Source organism: Pan paniscus, chromosome 5, assembly GCF_029289425.2.
Source record: "Pan paniscus chromosome 5, NHGRI_mPanPan1-v2.0_pri, whole genome shotgun sequence".
NCBI classification, from domain to species: Eukaryota; Metazoa; Chordata; class Mammalia; order Primates; family Hominidae; genus Pan; species Pan paniscus.
This window is the reverse complement of record NC_073254.2, coordinates 108,695,476-108,712,778: the sequence shown is the minus strand read 5'-3', so window position 1 is coordinate 108,712,778 and position 17,303 is coordinate 108,695,476. Positions and strand designations below refer to the sequence as shown.

Below are 17,303 nucleotides of genomic sequence, written 5' to 3'. Positions count from 1 at the left end.
GGAGATAGTTATATGTAACCAGCACACGTTTCTAAAAGAATGAAAAAAAAAGAGAACACTATTGGATCCAAATTGTTAGCATGTCCTTGAAAGTAAATGTAAGGACTCCTTGAAGTAATCTGAACTATACATTGACATCTTAATGAATTGCCTAGTTCAAATATTATTAGGTCTAATACATTGTGAACTTTGTTAAACATGGATATTTAATAATCATTAAAATAAACTTAGTTATTTGTTACTGCCAGAAGTAGGTAGACCATTTATTAAATTCAATGTGAAAAATATACTTTATGAAATATTTGCATTAGTTGTGTAACAGACATCTTAAAAAATGGGCAACATCAAATAAGCCAGTCATTGTATGTATAACTATAAAGAAAAAAGTGTTAGACATGCATATTGCATTTTTAGCCTCCTCCTCATGTTAATGGTGGATGTTAAAGCTTTCCTTGGTTGTATATCGATTTTATTATCCCAAGCATGTATTGAATCCATGATCTGCTTATAATTCTCATCATGCTTGGTATTAGTACTAAACAGAGAACCAATATATTATGCCGTAGAGTTTGGCACTCTGTTTAGTAAGTCATTACCACTACCTCACCTTACCTGGCAGAGCTGCTTGTTTTGTCCATGTGACTTCTTATTTTTGCTAGTTATGCCTATAGAAAGGTCATTCAACCCAATAATGGCTTCTCATTTAGTCTAGAAATCAGACAAAAGCTTTGCAGCTGTGAAATGCAGCCCATTTAAAAATTAACCTATTGTAAATTCTTAATGATTGAGAAATTCTGCAATTTGCTGTGATTTGTGGTTTGTGCTGCAATTAGAATAGCAAACAGCAGAGATGATGCAGTCAGAATGACGTGCATTTGGGAAGTGAAGAGAAAGAAACTTTAGCAGATACTGTGCTGGGTTCAAGCCAATGTATTATGCCCTTCTGCCCTCATCAGTCATATATCACTTTGTCTCCCACCTTTAGACTCTCCCAAGTGAAATGTAGTCCTTGGAAATAATTACATAAATTACTGTTTTAAATACTTAAATACTCAAGAAGTAAAATTGTCCATAAGTGTAGTCTACCTTATCCTCCTTTAATATTTTCTCAACCTAGAGCCTAGATTCTTAGCGAAAAGAAGGACATAGATTTTTGATTCATGAAGACCTAGAATTCAAATTTTGTTAATAAAACAAATCAGCTCTGTATCCTCATGCAAATTACTTAAACTCTCTGGCTTCAGCGTCCACATCTGGATATCTCTCTGGACTCTTGTACAGATTAAATTAGATACTGTATTACTTAGTAGGGATACAATATGCTTCTTCACCATTTACTGTCTATTAACCCCTGATCAAATTATATAACTCCTCTATGCCTCTGTTTCCCTCTGTGAAATGGGGATATTAATACCTACTTCCTAGGGTTGTTGTGAGCATTAAATAAATAAAGCAGAACCCTTAGAACAGTACTCTACATCTAGTTAGTATTCCATAATTATTAACCATTGGATTGACAAATCAATAATCAACAAATAACTTACAATGATAGATAATGTAAATGAAACATGTAGGGTACACTAAGACAATTTCTTAGAGCTAGAAAAATAAGCAGGGCTATGTCATTTAGTGCTTTGTAATGGGAAGCCACTGACAAGGATGACGTGATCGAAATTACTTTTTTTTTAACTGACCTGTTTCTTGTTTTTTTATGTATTATTTTTGTTTTTATTCACCTTCTACATACAGTAATTCACTCCTTTTGGTGTATGAGCTTAGACAAGTGCATATAGGCATAGAGCCACTACTAGAATCAAGACAAAATAGTTCCATCACCAGCCCCCACCACCGCCATTAAAAAAGAGCCCCACATGACAACCCCTTTGTAATAAATTGCTTTCCCCACTCCTAAATCCTAGTCTGCTTTCTGTTGATATAGTTTTGCGTTTTCCAGTATGTCATGTAAATGGAATCACATACTCTATAGCTTTTAAAGTCAAGCTTCTTCAGTTCAGCTCAATGCATTTGGAATTCAACCATATTATTGTATTTATCAATAGTTTACTAATAGTTCTTATTCCTGAGTAGTATTTCATTTTATGGCTATACTGCAATGTGTTTATTCACCATTTGAAGGGCATTTAAGTTGTTTCCAGTTTTGGATGGTCACAAATAAATATACTGTAAACATTTTTATTCAAGTTTCTGTGTGAACAAATGTTTTCATTTATCTTGGGTAAAATATCTAGGAGTAAAATTGCCGGCTCTTATGGTAAATGTATGTTTGACTTTATAAAGAAACTGCCAAACTGTTTTCCAACATGGTTATACAATTTTACATTTCCACTAGTAATATATGAGAGTTCAGTTGCCTTGCATTGTTGTCAACACTTTGATATTGTCAATATATTTTATTTTAGACATTCTAATAGGTATATATAGTATCTCAGTGTGATTTTAATTTGCATTTTCCTAATGACTAAAATGATTTTGAACATACAGTATTTTTATTTGCTTATTTGTCATCTATATAGCTTCTTTGGTAAAGTGTCTGTTCAAATCTTTTGCCCATTTTTTAAATTTAGTTGTTTGTTTCTTACTGAGTTTTAAGATTTTTTTCATGTGTTCTGGTACAAATTCTTTGTCAGATATGTGATTTGCAAATATTTTATTATAATCTATGCTTTGTCTTTTCATTCTCTTAACAATATATTTAGAGAGCATAAGTTTTAAATTTTGATGCAGTTTATCAGTTTTTTATTTTATGAATCATGTTTTTGGTGTCATTTCTAAGAAATTTTGCCTAACCCTAGGTCACAAAGATTTTCTTTTATGTTTTCTTTTAGAAGTTTTATAATTTTCAGTTCTATATTTATTTAGATGTACTTTACACTTTGATTTTTGTGTAATGTGAATGATGTAGATTGAGTTGCGTATTTTATGTATGAATATCCAATTTTTCCAGTACCATTTATTGAAAAGACTATCATTTCTTCATTGCATTGCCTTTGTGCCTTGGTCAAATATCAATTGACCTTATATTTGTGGATTTATTTGTGAGCTCTCTATTCTGTTTCGCTGATCCACGTGTCTCTCTGCTTACCAGTAATACCACACTGTCTTGATAACTATAGCTTTATACTAAGTTTTGAGATCAGTTAGTATCACTTCTTCAAATTTGTTCTTTTTCAAAATTGTTCTAGTTTCTTTGGCTTTCCACATAAATCAGGTTGTTGATATCCATTAAAAAATCCTTTGGGGATTTTGCTTGTGATTATGTTAAATCTATAGATCACTTTGGGAAGAATTGACATCTTAACAATATTGAATCTTTCAATCCATGAACATGGTGTATATCTCTTTTTATTTAGGTTCTCCTTGATTTCTTTCTTTCATCAGTATTTTGTAGTTGTCAACATGCAGCTCCTGCTCAGATTATTTTTAGATTTATACCTATTTCATGTTTTTTAGTTGTGTTATTATAAATTATACTTTAAAATTTTAAATTTCCAACTGTTCATTGTTGGTATATAGAAATTCAATTGGTTTTAGTATTCTTATAGTCTGCATCCATTTATGTATGTATTTAACATCTTTGGATTCTGCAGCCTTGTTAAACTTATTGGTTCTAGGAGCCTCTTTGTAGATCCTTCTATGTAAGTAATCATGTTGTCTGTGAATAAAGACAGTCCTATTTCTTCCTTTTCAACCTGTAGGTCTTTTATTTGTTTTTCTTTTAAGCAAGAGAATGACTTGATTGGATTAACATTTTTCAAAAGTAATTGTGGCTTCAGTATAAGGAATTTATGGGATGGAAAAATACAAAAGAGACCAGTTTGGAAGCTGTCACAAGAATCTGAGACACTGTGATAGGTTGGACTATGATGATGACAGTAAGAGAAGAAACATATATACCAAGATTATATTTTGGTTGTAGAATTAATAGGCCTGAGTAATGGATTGAATATTAGGGGAAAGAAGAGGAAGGGATCAGGAGGACACCAAGATCTCTGTCACAAGGAATTGGGTGGATGGAGTTGCCATTTACTGCATTGGAGAAGACAAGAGAAGAAACAGATTTGGAAGCAGGTGAAAAGTTGAGTTTTGAAAAAACATATATTTACCAATATAGTTAATTATAGGATATAAGAAGAAGAGCTTGGAAATGAGTTAGATCTATGTGGGACCCCATTCAAAGGCTTGTAGAGACGTTATTTCCATTGCATTGCCTTTGTAGCTTCAGCATCCAAGATCATAAGATCTTTTTTACCTCAGGCCTTTGGACACGTTGTTAATCACTGTCTTAAGTGTGTGTGTCTCCCCTCCCCTTGGCACTCCCACTTGCTTTTGCTTCCTTTCTACTGCCTTCCCTCCCTCCTTTCTTTCCTTCTTTAGGCTGGGGTCTTATCATCCTATGGGTCTTAGCTTAAATATCATCTCAGAACCCACCTAAAGCCAGATATTTTTCTCTCTGCATTAGTCTCTGTTACACAATATTTTCTCCATAGGCATTATCATTTTGTAAACATTTTGTAGTTGTTTTCTTGTTTGTTGTCTGCCTTTCACACTAGACTACATTCTAAAGATCAGAGACTGTGTCTACCTTGTTTACCATTATGTCACCAGTCCACAACACCTTACCGGGCACATGGTTGATCAGTATTTGTCAGGTGGGAGGAATGATGGTTCTAGAGCTCAGGAACTGTGGCAAGAAAGAACATTTGGGAGTTATTCACATGTAGATGGTATTTAAAACTATGGAGGTAAATAAGATTGCTAGAGAAAGAAAAGAATCCAGTACCAGCCCCTAGGGACTTGTCAACTTTAAAAGAGAAGTAGTTAGCAAAGAAGCCTGAGAAGGAGTAGCAAAGGATAGAGGAGGAAAACCAGATTTTGTTTCCTGGAAGCCTAGAAAAGAGAAATGTTTTTAAAGAGGCAGAATTTAAATGTGTAAGACAATGCTAAGGGGTCAAATGAGTCCATTTGATTTAGCAACAGAGGTCATTGACAAACCCAGCCAGAGTTTTGCTAGAGTGGAAAAAGTAGAAGCCACATGAGAGTAGATGAAAGAATGATAGTCATCATAGTAAATACAAACTAGATGGATATTTGACTGTAAATTTTGTGTATGAGTATCCATAAAATATTTGCCATCCATCAAAACTATCTTTTGGGTTAGCTCTGTATATCAGCTAACACTCATTTGCCTATATAGGTGTTTAATACTTGAGTATATTTTATAAACTTGGTGTTTAACTGAAACATTTGCTTTCATTTTGATTTGTCAAAAGACAAAATTACAACAAATTTAAAGATCTTAATTGTCTTTAATTTGCAATTCTAGAATCGGGCAACACTGTATTCCATAAAATAGAATAAGTGTTCTGAGGAGCTGAGCAAGGGAGGTTAGTTTTATATACAGAAGAAGGCTGAAGAAAGCAGAAACAAATGACAAAAAGTAGATTGGTCATTTAAAGTTACTGTCCTTGTGAGATGGGAACAGGGAAACACAACAACAGAAAAATAACTGGTTAACATCAGGTTATTTCAGGTTACTTTTTCTGGGATAAGGATTAAAGCAGAGGGAACTTTATTATCATGCCAACTGAAACTGGCCTGTTTCAGAATTTTGGCTATTATCTCCCTCTGATTTGTCAGGTCAGGTAACAACTAAGTTTCAGTTTGGTGCTGTGGGGCTTCAGTATAAGTGACTCCATTTTGGTTTTTAATCTGGTCTGTTGGGGCTTAGTGTAGGAGCTTAGTCCAAACTAATGGCCTCGCATACTTTTTATTTAACAGATTTTGGTGCTGGAATAGATGCCACCTTAGACACCGAGAAACAAGAATAGATGCCATCTTAGTCACTCAGAAATAGAGTACAAATGCATGATATTCATTCTTGTGTCAAAGGGAGGATATTTAAGTCTTAAAACCTTTTGTTTTGTTTTTGGGGAGGTGGGGAAGGAGTAAGAAGGAGAAAGGGAGGCAGAGAAAAGCTTAGAGATAATACTAGCCTCCTTTACTTAACCAGCTATCAACAGTACAAGCTGGTTGATAAGCTGAGGCACATGATTCTGGAATTTAAGGAAATGTCTTTCCTGAGGATCTCCTCTACTCTAAACTGGTACAACCAATGAAGAGCACATATTTTATTGAACTAGATCAGAGTTAATGAAATTAACTTCATAGAAATTCTGTTTTGTACCATGATCTGGTTTCTGCATCTCCAGCAAAGTTCTTCTTACTCTGGTTGATTTCCACTAAGTGCAAGACATAAATCTGTGTGTAGGTTTTAGAGATAGGATCAGAAAGGATGAATGAAAAGGACTTAGGCCAGAGGCTAGCAAATGTGCTTGGTTCATGTTGCCTCATACACAGCACCTCCAAGCCAAAAGAAATACCTAACAATTCCATTTATTAAGCAGATAGATCCAAATAACTAAGTGTTTATGTCCAAACAACTTAGCATGTGTTAAAGAGCATACAACTTCTCAAACCTTGGAATCAGATTGGACACCACAACTACATGTCCTGTTCCACCTTGATTTTTTTGCACAATATGTGGTTTTAATCAAAATAACTGCCCCAGACCCAGCTTTACAAAGACATAATGTCATCTAAAGGAATTCTGTATTAAAACTGTGAACTCGCTTCAACTAGTAATTTTTATGGTGTCCAACTCCTGTCACTGTCTTTCCCTAAAAATGTAAAATATTCCACAATGCTCTTGTGAATTTGCTGTAGCTCTCTGGGGTGCCTCATTGCAGTTTGCAAGCTGTGGACTCAGAGCATTATTCCAAGACTTTTTGTTTTCCATTTAAATATTTATTTCTTACGTTTTGTACCTCTACATTAAAAACCAACCTGATGTTTATCATCATTGGTGAAACGTAGTTTATTTTAGGATTTTTTGTTTCAAAAAAAGTATGATAGTTAAACACGCATAATGTTGAAAGTTTGGAAAATACAGCAAAACATGGAGAAGAAAATAAAAGTCACTTCTAATTCCACCATCCACCAATAACCACTACTAACATGTTTTTGTTTATCTGTCCAGTTATTTTCTATGAAATAATAGCTATGACTAACTCTGATTTTATTGGATGATAGAAATATGTAGTTTAGTGTGAATTTCATACCCTTTAGTTGTGACTTGTCTATAATGACTTGGGATAAGTAAATAAGGTAGAGTTATAGCTGCTTCTTTCCTAAGTAACTGCTTTCATTAGTTGCGTATCTGACTGAAGGGCATGAAGACACCACCATTCATGAAGGAGAAACTTCCTGTTGCTGGGTTTCTAACCTAGCAAATGCAAGATGTGCCATTTACACAGTGGTTCCTCATTATAGAGGCACAAACACCAATAGATTTCAGCAGAGGAACGTTTTTTGAAGTACTAGTCTAACGTGTTTTAAAAAGGTAACGTGACACGTATTTTACTTCTTTTAGTAGGCGGACACACTTTCTTAAAGTAATAATACGTCATGGCCCTGCTATAAGGTAGTAGTTCTAGAAGACTGTTTATGTAATAATTCAGACTAAAGCTATTTATATTGCTGTGACACCACGTGGAAAACTTTTATAATTCCATCTTATTTCTGATGTATATGTTTTATTTTCTCTGCCTTCATAAGAACTAAAAACCAAAGTTATTTACGTGAAAACAAGATTTTTGTTTGAGTTCATTTACTTGAGATATGTTTAAAAAATCCACCTTCTGTCACACTATAGAAGTAGATTTTGAATTATCAAAAGGTAGAATTATAACTTCAGAAAAGAAAAAAATGGTCAATTTAGTTTAACTCTATGTACAAAAATTTATTTATAGTCTCATATATTCATTCCACACCCCCGTTCTTCTTTCCTTCTTTGTCCCTCTGTCCTTCTTCTTAATAATAATTTTTAATTCTGACCAAAATAAGTTGTGGCAGTACTTTCTTAGCATAACCTGGACTGTTGAAGAGTAATTCTGTTCTTTAAGAAAATCCCCAATGGGCTGGGTGCAGTGGCTCACCCATGTAATCCCAGCACTTTGGGAGGCCAAGGCCAGAGGATTGCTTAAGCCCAGGAGTTTGAGACCATCCTGAACAACATGGGGATACCCCATCTCTACAAAAAAAATTGCAATATTAGCCAGGTGTGGTAGTGCACAACTGTGGTCTCAACTACTTGGGAGGCTGAGGCAGGAGGATGACTTGAGCCAAGGAAGTTGAGGCTGCAGTGAGCTGTGATCGCACCACTGCACTCCAACCTGGGTGACAGACTGAGACTTTGTCTCAGAAAAAAAAAGAAAAATCTGTGGTAGGGGGCCCCATGGAGAAAAGGTGGGAAGCAAGATAAAAAGACATGGAAGCCAACCTGAGAGTTTTCAGTGGCCAAAACTAGAACAATTTGAGCAATGAAATAAGTGACGAGTATTTTATTATAAACCAAATAATAAATATCCACGAGTCCATACCAATACAGATAAGCAATTAAATGAATAAATAGGGGAGAACGGACAAATCTTTCTTATGGAAGAACTCTAGATAATAGATGTAGAAGGAATGGAGGATACAGAAAAATCCCATTAGAACACCGCAGGAATAATTGCTCAGGCAAGAGTTACAGATGAATGCCAAAATTAATAAGTGAAACTTTTCTTTGAGCTGCCAATTTAAAATCTTGAGAAGTACTAGATCCGTTTTCATCTGATAGTTTCTTAACCCCAGATTATTTATAGATTCAAATAGTATAAAAGTGTGATATGCAATCAGATGGATACAGGCAACAAATTTTTTTCAACATAAAATATATGGTGTGTTGCTCTGTTTTTTCCAGAACCAGTAAAACCTCATCAATTCAATGTAATTTGGGGTACAGATGTGAAATCTTGTTTTATAAATATTTTATTCTTTTTACTTTCAAGGTCTCGTTAACTCAAACTAGGATAACAGTTGATTAGAAGACCTGATGAGGTCCTGTTTTAGTAAATAATAATATGTAATTGGCCGAGGATGATTATTGTCATAGTAACAAATTAGATCTAAAATTAAACTCCTCTCCCTTATACCGGTCATTCTTTTGATCCGACCATTATTGGAAACTGTTTTTAGTTTGTATACATATGGGAGATATTATTTTTATTAGTTAAATATATTTTACCACCTAACCAAATGAGTAACTTGTAGTGCGTCTATCTTGGGACTGTAACTGGTGTGATCAATGAAGAATGATGTATTGTTCTTAAATACGGAAATACGTTTAGGTTAGTAGTGGCAGGTACGTGCATTTTCTGGAAAGCTCTGTTTACCAGATTTTTAGTGGCCAAGGAGATACACAGATAGTTAATAGTACTGCTTAATTGTTACAGTCAGATTGAGTAACATAATTTATAGCAATTCTGAAACTGAGAACACAAGAATGATAAGCTATATGATAAAGACCACAGTTGCTAGTCAGCAAAAGTGCAGACTACACATTGTTGACTAGCAAGCCATTCTTGTAAAGTGCATATGATAAAATTTTCTTGACAGCTGTTTTCAAAGTCAACCTTCCTATGTCATCATGGTTCCTTTAGTAAATTTACTTGTAAGGTTTTTTTTTTTTTAATTAAGCAGTGTTTCTTGTTGAAAGAAATCAAAGAAGATACAAATAAATAGAAAGACATTCGTGCTTGTGGATTGGAAGACTTAATATTGTTAAAATATCTATACTACTAAAATGCATTCCACCCCTATCAAAATCCCAATAGTATTTTTTGCAGAAATTAAAAAACTATCTTAAAATTCATACAGAATCTCAATAGACCCCAAAAGGCCAAAACAATCTTGAGAAAGAACAAAGTTGGAGGCCTCACACTTCCTGATTTCAAAACATACTTCAAAGCATCTAATTTAGATGGCATACTTAATTACTGGCATAAAGATAGAGATACAAACCAATGGAGCAGAATAGAGAGCCCAGAAATAAATCATTGCATATATGGCCAAATGATTTGCCACAAGGGCGCCAACACTACACAATGGGAAGGGACAATCAATATCTTCAACTATCAGTGTTGGGAAAGCAATATCCACATGCAAAAGAATGAAGTTGAACCCCTACCTTACACCATATACAAAAATTAACACAAAAATAAAGACCAAAACATAAGACCTTAAACTATTAAACTTGTAAAAGATAACATAGGAGAAATCTTTTTTTTTTTTGGAGATGGAGTCTCCCTCTCTTGCCCAGGCTGGAGTGCAGTGGCACGATCTCAGCTCACTGCAAGCTCCGCCTCCCAGGTTCATGCCATTCTCCTGCCTCAGCCTCCCGAGTAGCTGGGACTGCAGGCACCTGCCACCATGCCCGGCTAATCTTTTTGTATTTTTAGTAGAGACAGGGTTTCACTGTGTTAGCCAGGATGGTCTCGATCTGACCTCATGATCCGCCCACCTCGGCCTCCCAAAGTGCTGGGATTACAGGCGTGAGCCACTGTGCCCGGCCAGGACAAATCTTTAGGACATTGGATTAGGCAACGATTTCTTGTGTGCAACACCAAAATCATAGGCAACAAAATAAAAAATAGACAAAGAGGACTACATCAAAGTTAAAAACTTATGTACATCAAAGCAATCAATCAGCAGTGTGAAAAGGCAGCCTACAGAATGGGAGAAAATAATTGCAAATTGTACATCTGATAAGAAGTTAATGTCCAGAATATATAAGGAACTCCTACATCTCAACAACAATAAACAACCCAATTAAAAAAATTGACAAAGTTTCTTGTATACTGAAGAAAGTATACAGCCAATAAGCACATGGAAAGATTCTCAGTCATTAGTGAAATGCAAATCAAGACCACAATGAGATAGCACCTGACACCATCAGGATGGCCACTGTGAAAGAACAAAAAGTTTAAATTAGAGCACAGTAAACAATGGGCGTCAATTTTTTTTTAAAAAAAAAGGAACAAAAACTAACAAGTGTTAAGGATGTGACATTGGAACCTTTGCATACTGTTAGTGAGAATGTAAATTGATGCAGCCATTATGGAAAACAAAGGGGTCCTCAAAAGATTAAAAATAAAATTATGATCCAGTGATACTGCCTCTGGGTGTATATCCAAAATAATTTAAAACAGGATCTCAAAGAGATATTTTCACACCCACGTTCTTTGCAACATTATCCAAAATAGCCAAGAGGTAGAAACAGCCCACGTGTCCATTGACAGATGAATGGCTAAAGAAAATGTGGTGTATACATACAGTGGAATATTATTCTACCTTTAAAAAGAAAGAATTTCTGTCACATGCTACAACATGAATAAACCTCAAGGACATTATGCTAAGTGAAACAAGCCAATCACAAAAGGACAAATAGTGTGTGATTCTGTTAATACTCGTATGAAGTATCTAAAGTAGTCAAAATCATAGAAACAAAGTAGAAAGGCAGTTATCAAGGTCTGGGTAGAGGGGAAGGGGGGGAATTAGCGTTTAGGGAGTATAGCATTTCAGTGTTGCAAGATGGAAAAGTTCTAGACATCTGTTGGAAAATATGTGCATACATTTAGCATTGCTGAACTGTACACTTAAAAATGGTTAAGATGGAAAATTCAATGTTTTTTTACCACAGATTTTAAAAAGCAATGTTTCATTGCCTAATTTTATATTTGGTTAACAATTTTACCGATTGTTCTATGTCCCAGGCACTTTCAATTATTATTGTTTCAGTGACCCAGTAAATTAGGAACTTGTTCCCCATTTTAGAAATTAGGAAATAGACACTGAAAGGTTTAGAAACTTATTTCTGTTAGACCCTACATGTGGTATAGCAAAACTGTGTTTACCTAACTGAATGAGTTGTCCAATACTTGCATATACACAGTGTTTCCAAAATAAAAGAATGGGTCCCTAGAAAGCAAGGCAAGAGAATTGAGACTAAAATAATGAATATTTGAGGATAAATTTGGCAAGTTTGCTATTTGGAATATCACTTTTTTGGGCATGTCTAGTTCCAAAGCCACTGAGTGTATTGCACCTGTTGGATTTGTTGAAAATGCAGATGGTACAATCAAATGTAAAGGGAAAGGAATATAGTTTGAAAGTTTTTATGAAGACATGTGCTGCCTAATCTGCGAATTGAAAGCATCTTTTAAAAACTTACTTCTCGTCATATTCCTAGGTGGTAGTGAATATGTGGGTAGAAAAATGAGAATGTTTCAGATAATGCTAATGAAGTTAAATGATTGCAGTCTACCATATTGTGAGGAAAAGTTGTTAGCCATGAAAGATGAGGACAGAATTAAAATATTACCATGACTGGCATTTGATTTGAAAACTACAAAGATAAGCTTAGATTCCTATTTATGAAAACCATTCTCACAGCCCAGTGAAATATCTTTTAAAAGGTTCGTAGTTACCATGGATACTTGTTAGCTTTGATAGAGTATCCATATTCAGTCATCTGAGGTGAAGAAGCCAAAAAACCCATCAACTAATGTCACAAATAGCTTCATCTGTAAATTTGTACTAGTTTGGGGATGGAAAGGCTAAGTTTCCTGAAGATTAGATTGTTGGTTAATTGTCACTGCTTGGAAAGCAAAATATTTAGGATGTACATTGCCTGAATTTGATCCTAGTATTCACTATTGATATGTAACTTTTTCATTTAACTAGTACAGGGCATTTCTTAGATTTTAACATAGGAATTTAGATGGTTAGACCTTTCTGAAAGTTGATGAAACCTAGGCAGTATACTCAATTTCTGAAAGCCGTAGAGACACAGACAATATTGAAGGTATTGGTCCCCATGGTAACATATTTGCATTTGGCCCAGCATGGCTGGTTTCTGCCTAGCTTCTTTTAATTGCTATATATTGACAGCCATTTTCACAATTATTTGTAAAATGTCGGATAAGTGAGCATGTGTACAAGGGAGTGCACACCATACCTTAAGCTTGATTAGATACTTCAGATGACAAAGAGCTCTCTGCATGAAGAGTTACTGAGGTATTTTTATCATTTCCTAATGTGCCTGTCACATAGTAGAAGCAAAAAGCCTTTCAAGTTATTTAAATATTTTCCTCAATTCTCTTTCAAAACAGGTGACAAAAGAGCTGAAACAGTATGACAACAAAATTATAGAATGCAAATTTGAGAACAACAGCTGGGTCTTCATGAGACAGAGAACAGACAAAAGTTTTCCTAATGCCTACAACACTGCCATGGGTGAGTATGACAAGTTACCAGTGCTTATTATATTTAAAACAAAAATTAAGGTGTTAGACCCAAAGTGTGCTGCCTTTGTTGTTTTGCTTAATGGGGCATAGTCATTTGGACTTCATCCTTGTTTGATGGGAAAGATACGTCAAGTCTGTATTCTGTTTGGCTCCAGTTGGCTTGTAGGTTCTCCTCTCTAAACTGGTGGTCTTGTGCCCATGCACCCAAAAGAGAAGTTTAAAGGGCAGGATACTGGGCTGTATACAAGTTGAATTTATTGAACAACAACGACAACAGAAACCATGATAATTTCAGATCTATTCAAAACTATAAAAACCATTGTTTGCCAGATGGTAAAAGACAAAATTAGCAGGGGAAAATGTAATTTCCAGCTCTTAAAATAGCTTTATAAACAATGGAGAACAAAGTAAACGAAAACCATTTAAAAAGACAAAATCTGCTATGCTGTTCTTCAGAGTGTTCTTTGGGTACAATATGAATGCTTTGGGAATTCAGAATAGTAAGTTTCTTTCATGGGGAACAACACGAATTAATTGAAGTTTATAAGGTATACCACTACCAATAGCAGTTGTTGTTCTGGATTGCATTTTTAGTGGAGTTGAAAAAAGGTAAAAACCAAGATAACAGGTTAATCAAACTTTACTTTTAGAATGTGCAGTTGATGAGGAGGAGGATGATGATGATATGATAAGCTAATGAGAAAATATTGAAATTGCCAGTTTCAGCTTTGCAGTTTAAAAGTTACTGTTGTACATTTAGGAGTTCTCATTGGAACTAGCATCCATGTTCAGACAAGATGAGTTAATTTCAAAAGTCGGGATGATTAAGCCAATGTCTTTTCTTCCAAGACCAAATAGGTAAATAAAATGAAAAGGACTGGCACTAAATTTTGATAAGAGAAGATAATATGGTCTGCTAGCTACAATGAAACCACCTATTCAATAGGAATGGTGGCTGGTGCCATGTTTTATGTTTCATAGAGTAGACTTCTTTCTGAGAGAAAGATTGAAGGACTATAGTGCACGTTTTCTGTAGAAGTTTTAGTTGAATACAGACTATGGTGCAATGTGTTGTGTTAGATTAAAATCCCATAAAAACTGGTTTGGGAGGGATAGAAAACCGTGGGAAGACATGCTTATAGCCCAAGTATTTAAAGTTTTGGTTTAAAATTAATACTGCAGTAAAGAGTAGCCATTAGACAAGCACATATTTTGGGTGTAGGGTAGGGAGGAGATAGTTCAATGTGAAGCACGTCACTCAAATGGGTAAAATGGAAGTATTTAGTATATTGGGATGAAAACCTTTCTCATAAGCCTGTGGTGAGTCAGCTGCCTTAATTAACCCTCACATGAGACCTGTGTCTCCCTTTGTCCACAGCTGTGTGTAACAGCATCTCAAACCCTGTCACCAAGGAGATGCTGTTTGAGTTCATCGACAGATGTACTGCAGCTTCTCAAGGACAGAAGCGAAAACATCATCTGGACCCTGACACGGAGCTCATGCCACCACCACCTCCCAAAAGACCACGCCCTTTAACCTAAGACCTGCCTGTGACTTCAGGGTTAAGAAGAAAGAGGAATGAGGGAAAAACGCTGTTGCCCATTTTTGTAGCCAGAGAAATTGAAAAATGACTGTGGCTTGATGTTGATACACATTTGAATTTTTTTTAAAAAAAGAAAGGTATCGTAGCCAGCCTGTAAATACTTGATGCATTCGTTTCCTCAGTGCTGCAATACATCATGGACTTAAACATTTTATTTATCTGATAAACTCAGCCTTACCTTGTGGAATCTGAAGATTGAAATATCCAAAGGTTTAAACAAGATGGAAATCAATGAAAAAGAGGCCTTGTTTATATATGGGTAACTTCACATTTAATTTATAAAGTTAACAATCTGAAAACTGTGAGCCCATAAAACAGTATTTTTTAGAAGTTGTGTTACAACTGTAGCAAATTTTCCTTTTAAAAAATCCAGGCAATGGCATTAAACATTCTTGCTATCATTTACCATGGATTTCCTACATTTCTGAGATCCCTGTATTCAAAAACAAATGACAGGGTTGTTAAGTTGTACTATATTAAACAACTTGGTCTGGTTTATATCATTTTAACAAGTTTTTTGGAAATGTAAAAGAAAAAAGTAAAGCTCCATTTTTGTGAATTGCATTGTTTCTAAAGGAAGTATTTTGAGTATTTTCATCTGTTTGTATTGTTTCGACTATGATATCAGATATCCAGTGTGTCCATTCTGGCAGTGGTTTTGAGTTACTTCATGGAACTTGGACATACACCACCAGGTCCTTTATGTGTTGTTCTCCTGGGAGACTTTTTTTTTTTAAATGCCAGGGCTACTTCTGCTTTACCTCAGTGGTATCAGCACATTGTAAATTACGTTAAAACACACAACTCACTGTGATCTATGGGAGTGATATCAAATACAAACAATGTTGTGTTACTTCTCTCGAACAAAACAGCAAAGGGAATGCCAGCTAACTTCTTTGATTAGAAGGTAATGTCATGGAATAGAATGCTGTCACTAGAAAATGCTCTCCCACTGCTAGATAAATGCAGAGGCAAAGTGTAGACATCTGTAGGAACTAAATATCAAGGAAATCAAGACATTTATTTTCAAAGCGAGAATTCTATCTACATTGTATTCTGCGGATGTTATTTCTGTTATACATCTGAATTTTAAAATATTTACTGATAGATAATGGATTTAAAGGGCGGCTAATTGATTGTCTGCCATTGTTGATAAACTGTTCTAATTGGTTTGTGAAAGAACTCTGAGAATTAGCTAAATGGAGGCTAGTGTATTTATTTTTAGAGGTACATGTTTTAAGTAAATGTATTTAAAACAAATTTTCATGGTCTGAATTGTATATGTAAATGCATATCTGTGTAAGTATATGCAAGTGTATATTCTTCTACTGATTCAGTCAGACACGAAATCCAACTGAATTACCTGGTAGACTGAATATCTGACAGGATTTCTATATGGACATAGCACAGATGAACCAAAAATGTATTTATATTCACCTGAGTTTTAATGTTTTTAAACAAAGTTTTCTCCTGCAGTGCTTTTCTATATGAAATAGTTGAGTCAAGCTTGGGCTTTTTTCTTCGTTGTTCCCAAGTCATGTAATGTATAGTGAATTTATCCAAAACGCCATTGTAACGTTTTTTACTAGAGTGCTTTTGCACATTTGGGCGCTAAAGGGATTAAAACAACTGATGCCACAATGACTATTGAAGGAGGGAAAATTCTCAAGGTTCCATAGTATCTTTTACAAAATGGATTTAAAAAAAATGCCTATGCAACTCCAAATAGTCTGATGCCTGCTTCCCCAGGACGAGTGACTCTTCCACGGTGTGCTGCTTTCCTCCGAGCCTGTGGAAAGGCAGAGCCCTTTTGCAGATACAAAAGCAAGCTTTTGCCAATGATCTTTAATGGAGTTAAAATGTTTATGGTAATTGTAACCTTTCAAATGAGTTACGTGAAAAGAGCATCTCACTTTTAATACCCCCAGATATTTTCTTCAAGTCTTTGTGCATTTTAGCAGGACTTAATTTTCTTAATTTATTCTTTCCTTTCAATTATAGTGACATAGAGTAGTTGGCCTTATAACTAGATCCCATTTAGCCCCTGAACATAATACCATCTGCAGTATTATAAAAGTCATTTAGAAGGTCAGGGGGATAATCTAGAGGCAGGATTTTGGACATTGTGAAGGAAATGTGCTCCTTCTCAGCTCACTTCAATAACTATTTTCTGAGACTGAAGTTTTTTAGACAAGAATAAGAAAACTTTGCTTTCTTCAGTTATCACATGTGAAAGCTTTTGCTTTTTGTTAGGAAAAGGTGTGGATGACTCTACTGCGTGGATGGTTACATTTGCTTTCCGTGAAATGCTCAGAAAATGTCAGGACATTCCTTTTCCAATTGTGTGTCAGTGCGTATTGTAATAAAACTACTGATTTAAATTAGCATAAGTGTATCTACTTTGTTTTACTGGTGATACTCTTGTGTCCCTTCTATTGCTGGCATCACATCCTACTGCTGTCAGCCACACCCAGTGTAATCCATCTGGCTTTGT

General features: G+C 35.1%; 1 protein-coding gene across 2 annotated transcripts in view; it reads left to right on the top strand.

Moving 5' to 3' along the window:
• RNGTT (RNA guanylyltransferase and 5'-phosphatase) overlaps window positions 1-17,193 on the top strand; it is a 354,408-nt gene extending 337,215 nt beyond the window's left edge. For both annotated transcript variants that reach the window (XM_003822864.5, XM_003822865.5), the window contains 2 exons: window positions 13,071-13,194; window positions 14,584-17,193. In XM_003822864.5, coding sequence (XP_003822912.1) covers window positions 13,071-13,194; window positions 14,584-14,747 — 288 coding nt within the window. In that variant the 3' untranslated portion in view covers window positions 14,748-17,193. The remainder of the gene's footprint in view (window positions 1-13,070; window positions 13,195-14,583) is intronic.
• Window positions 17,194-17,303: the final 110 nt, after the last annotated feature.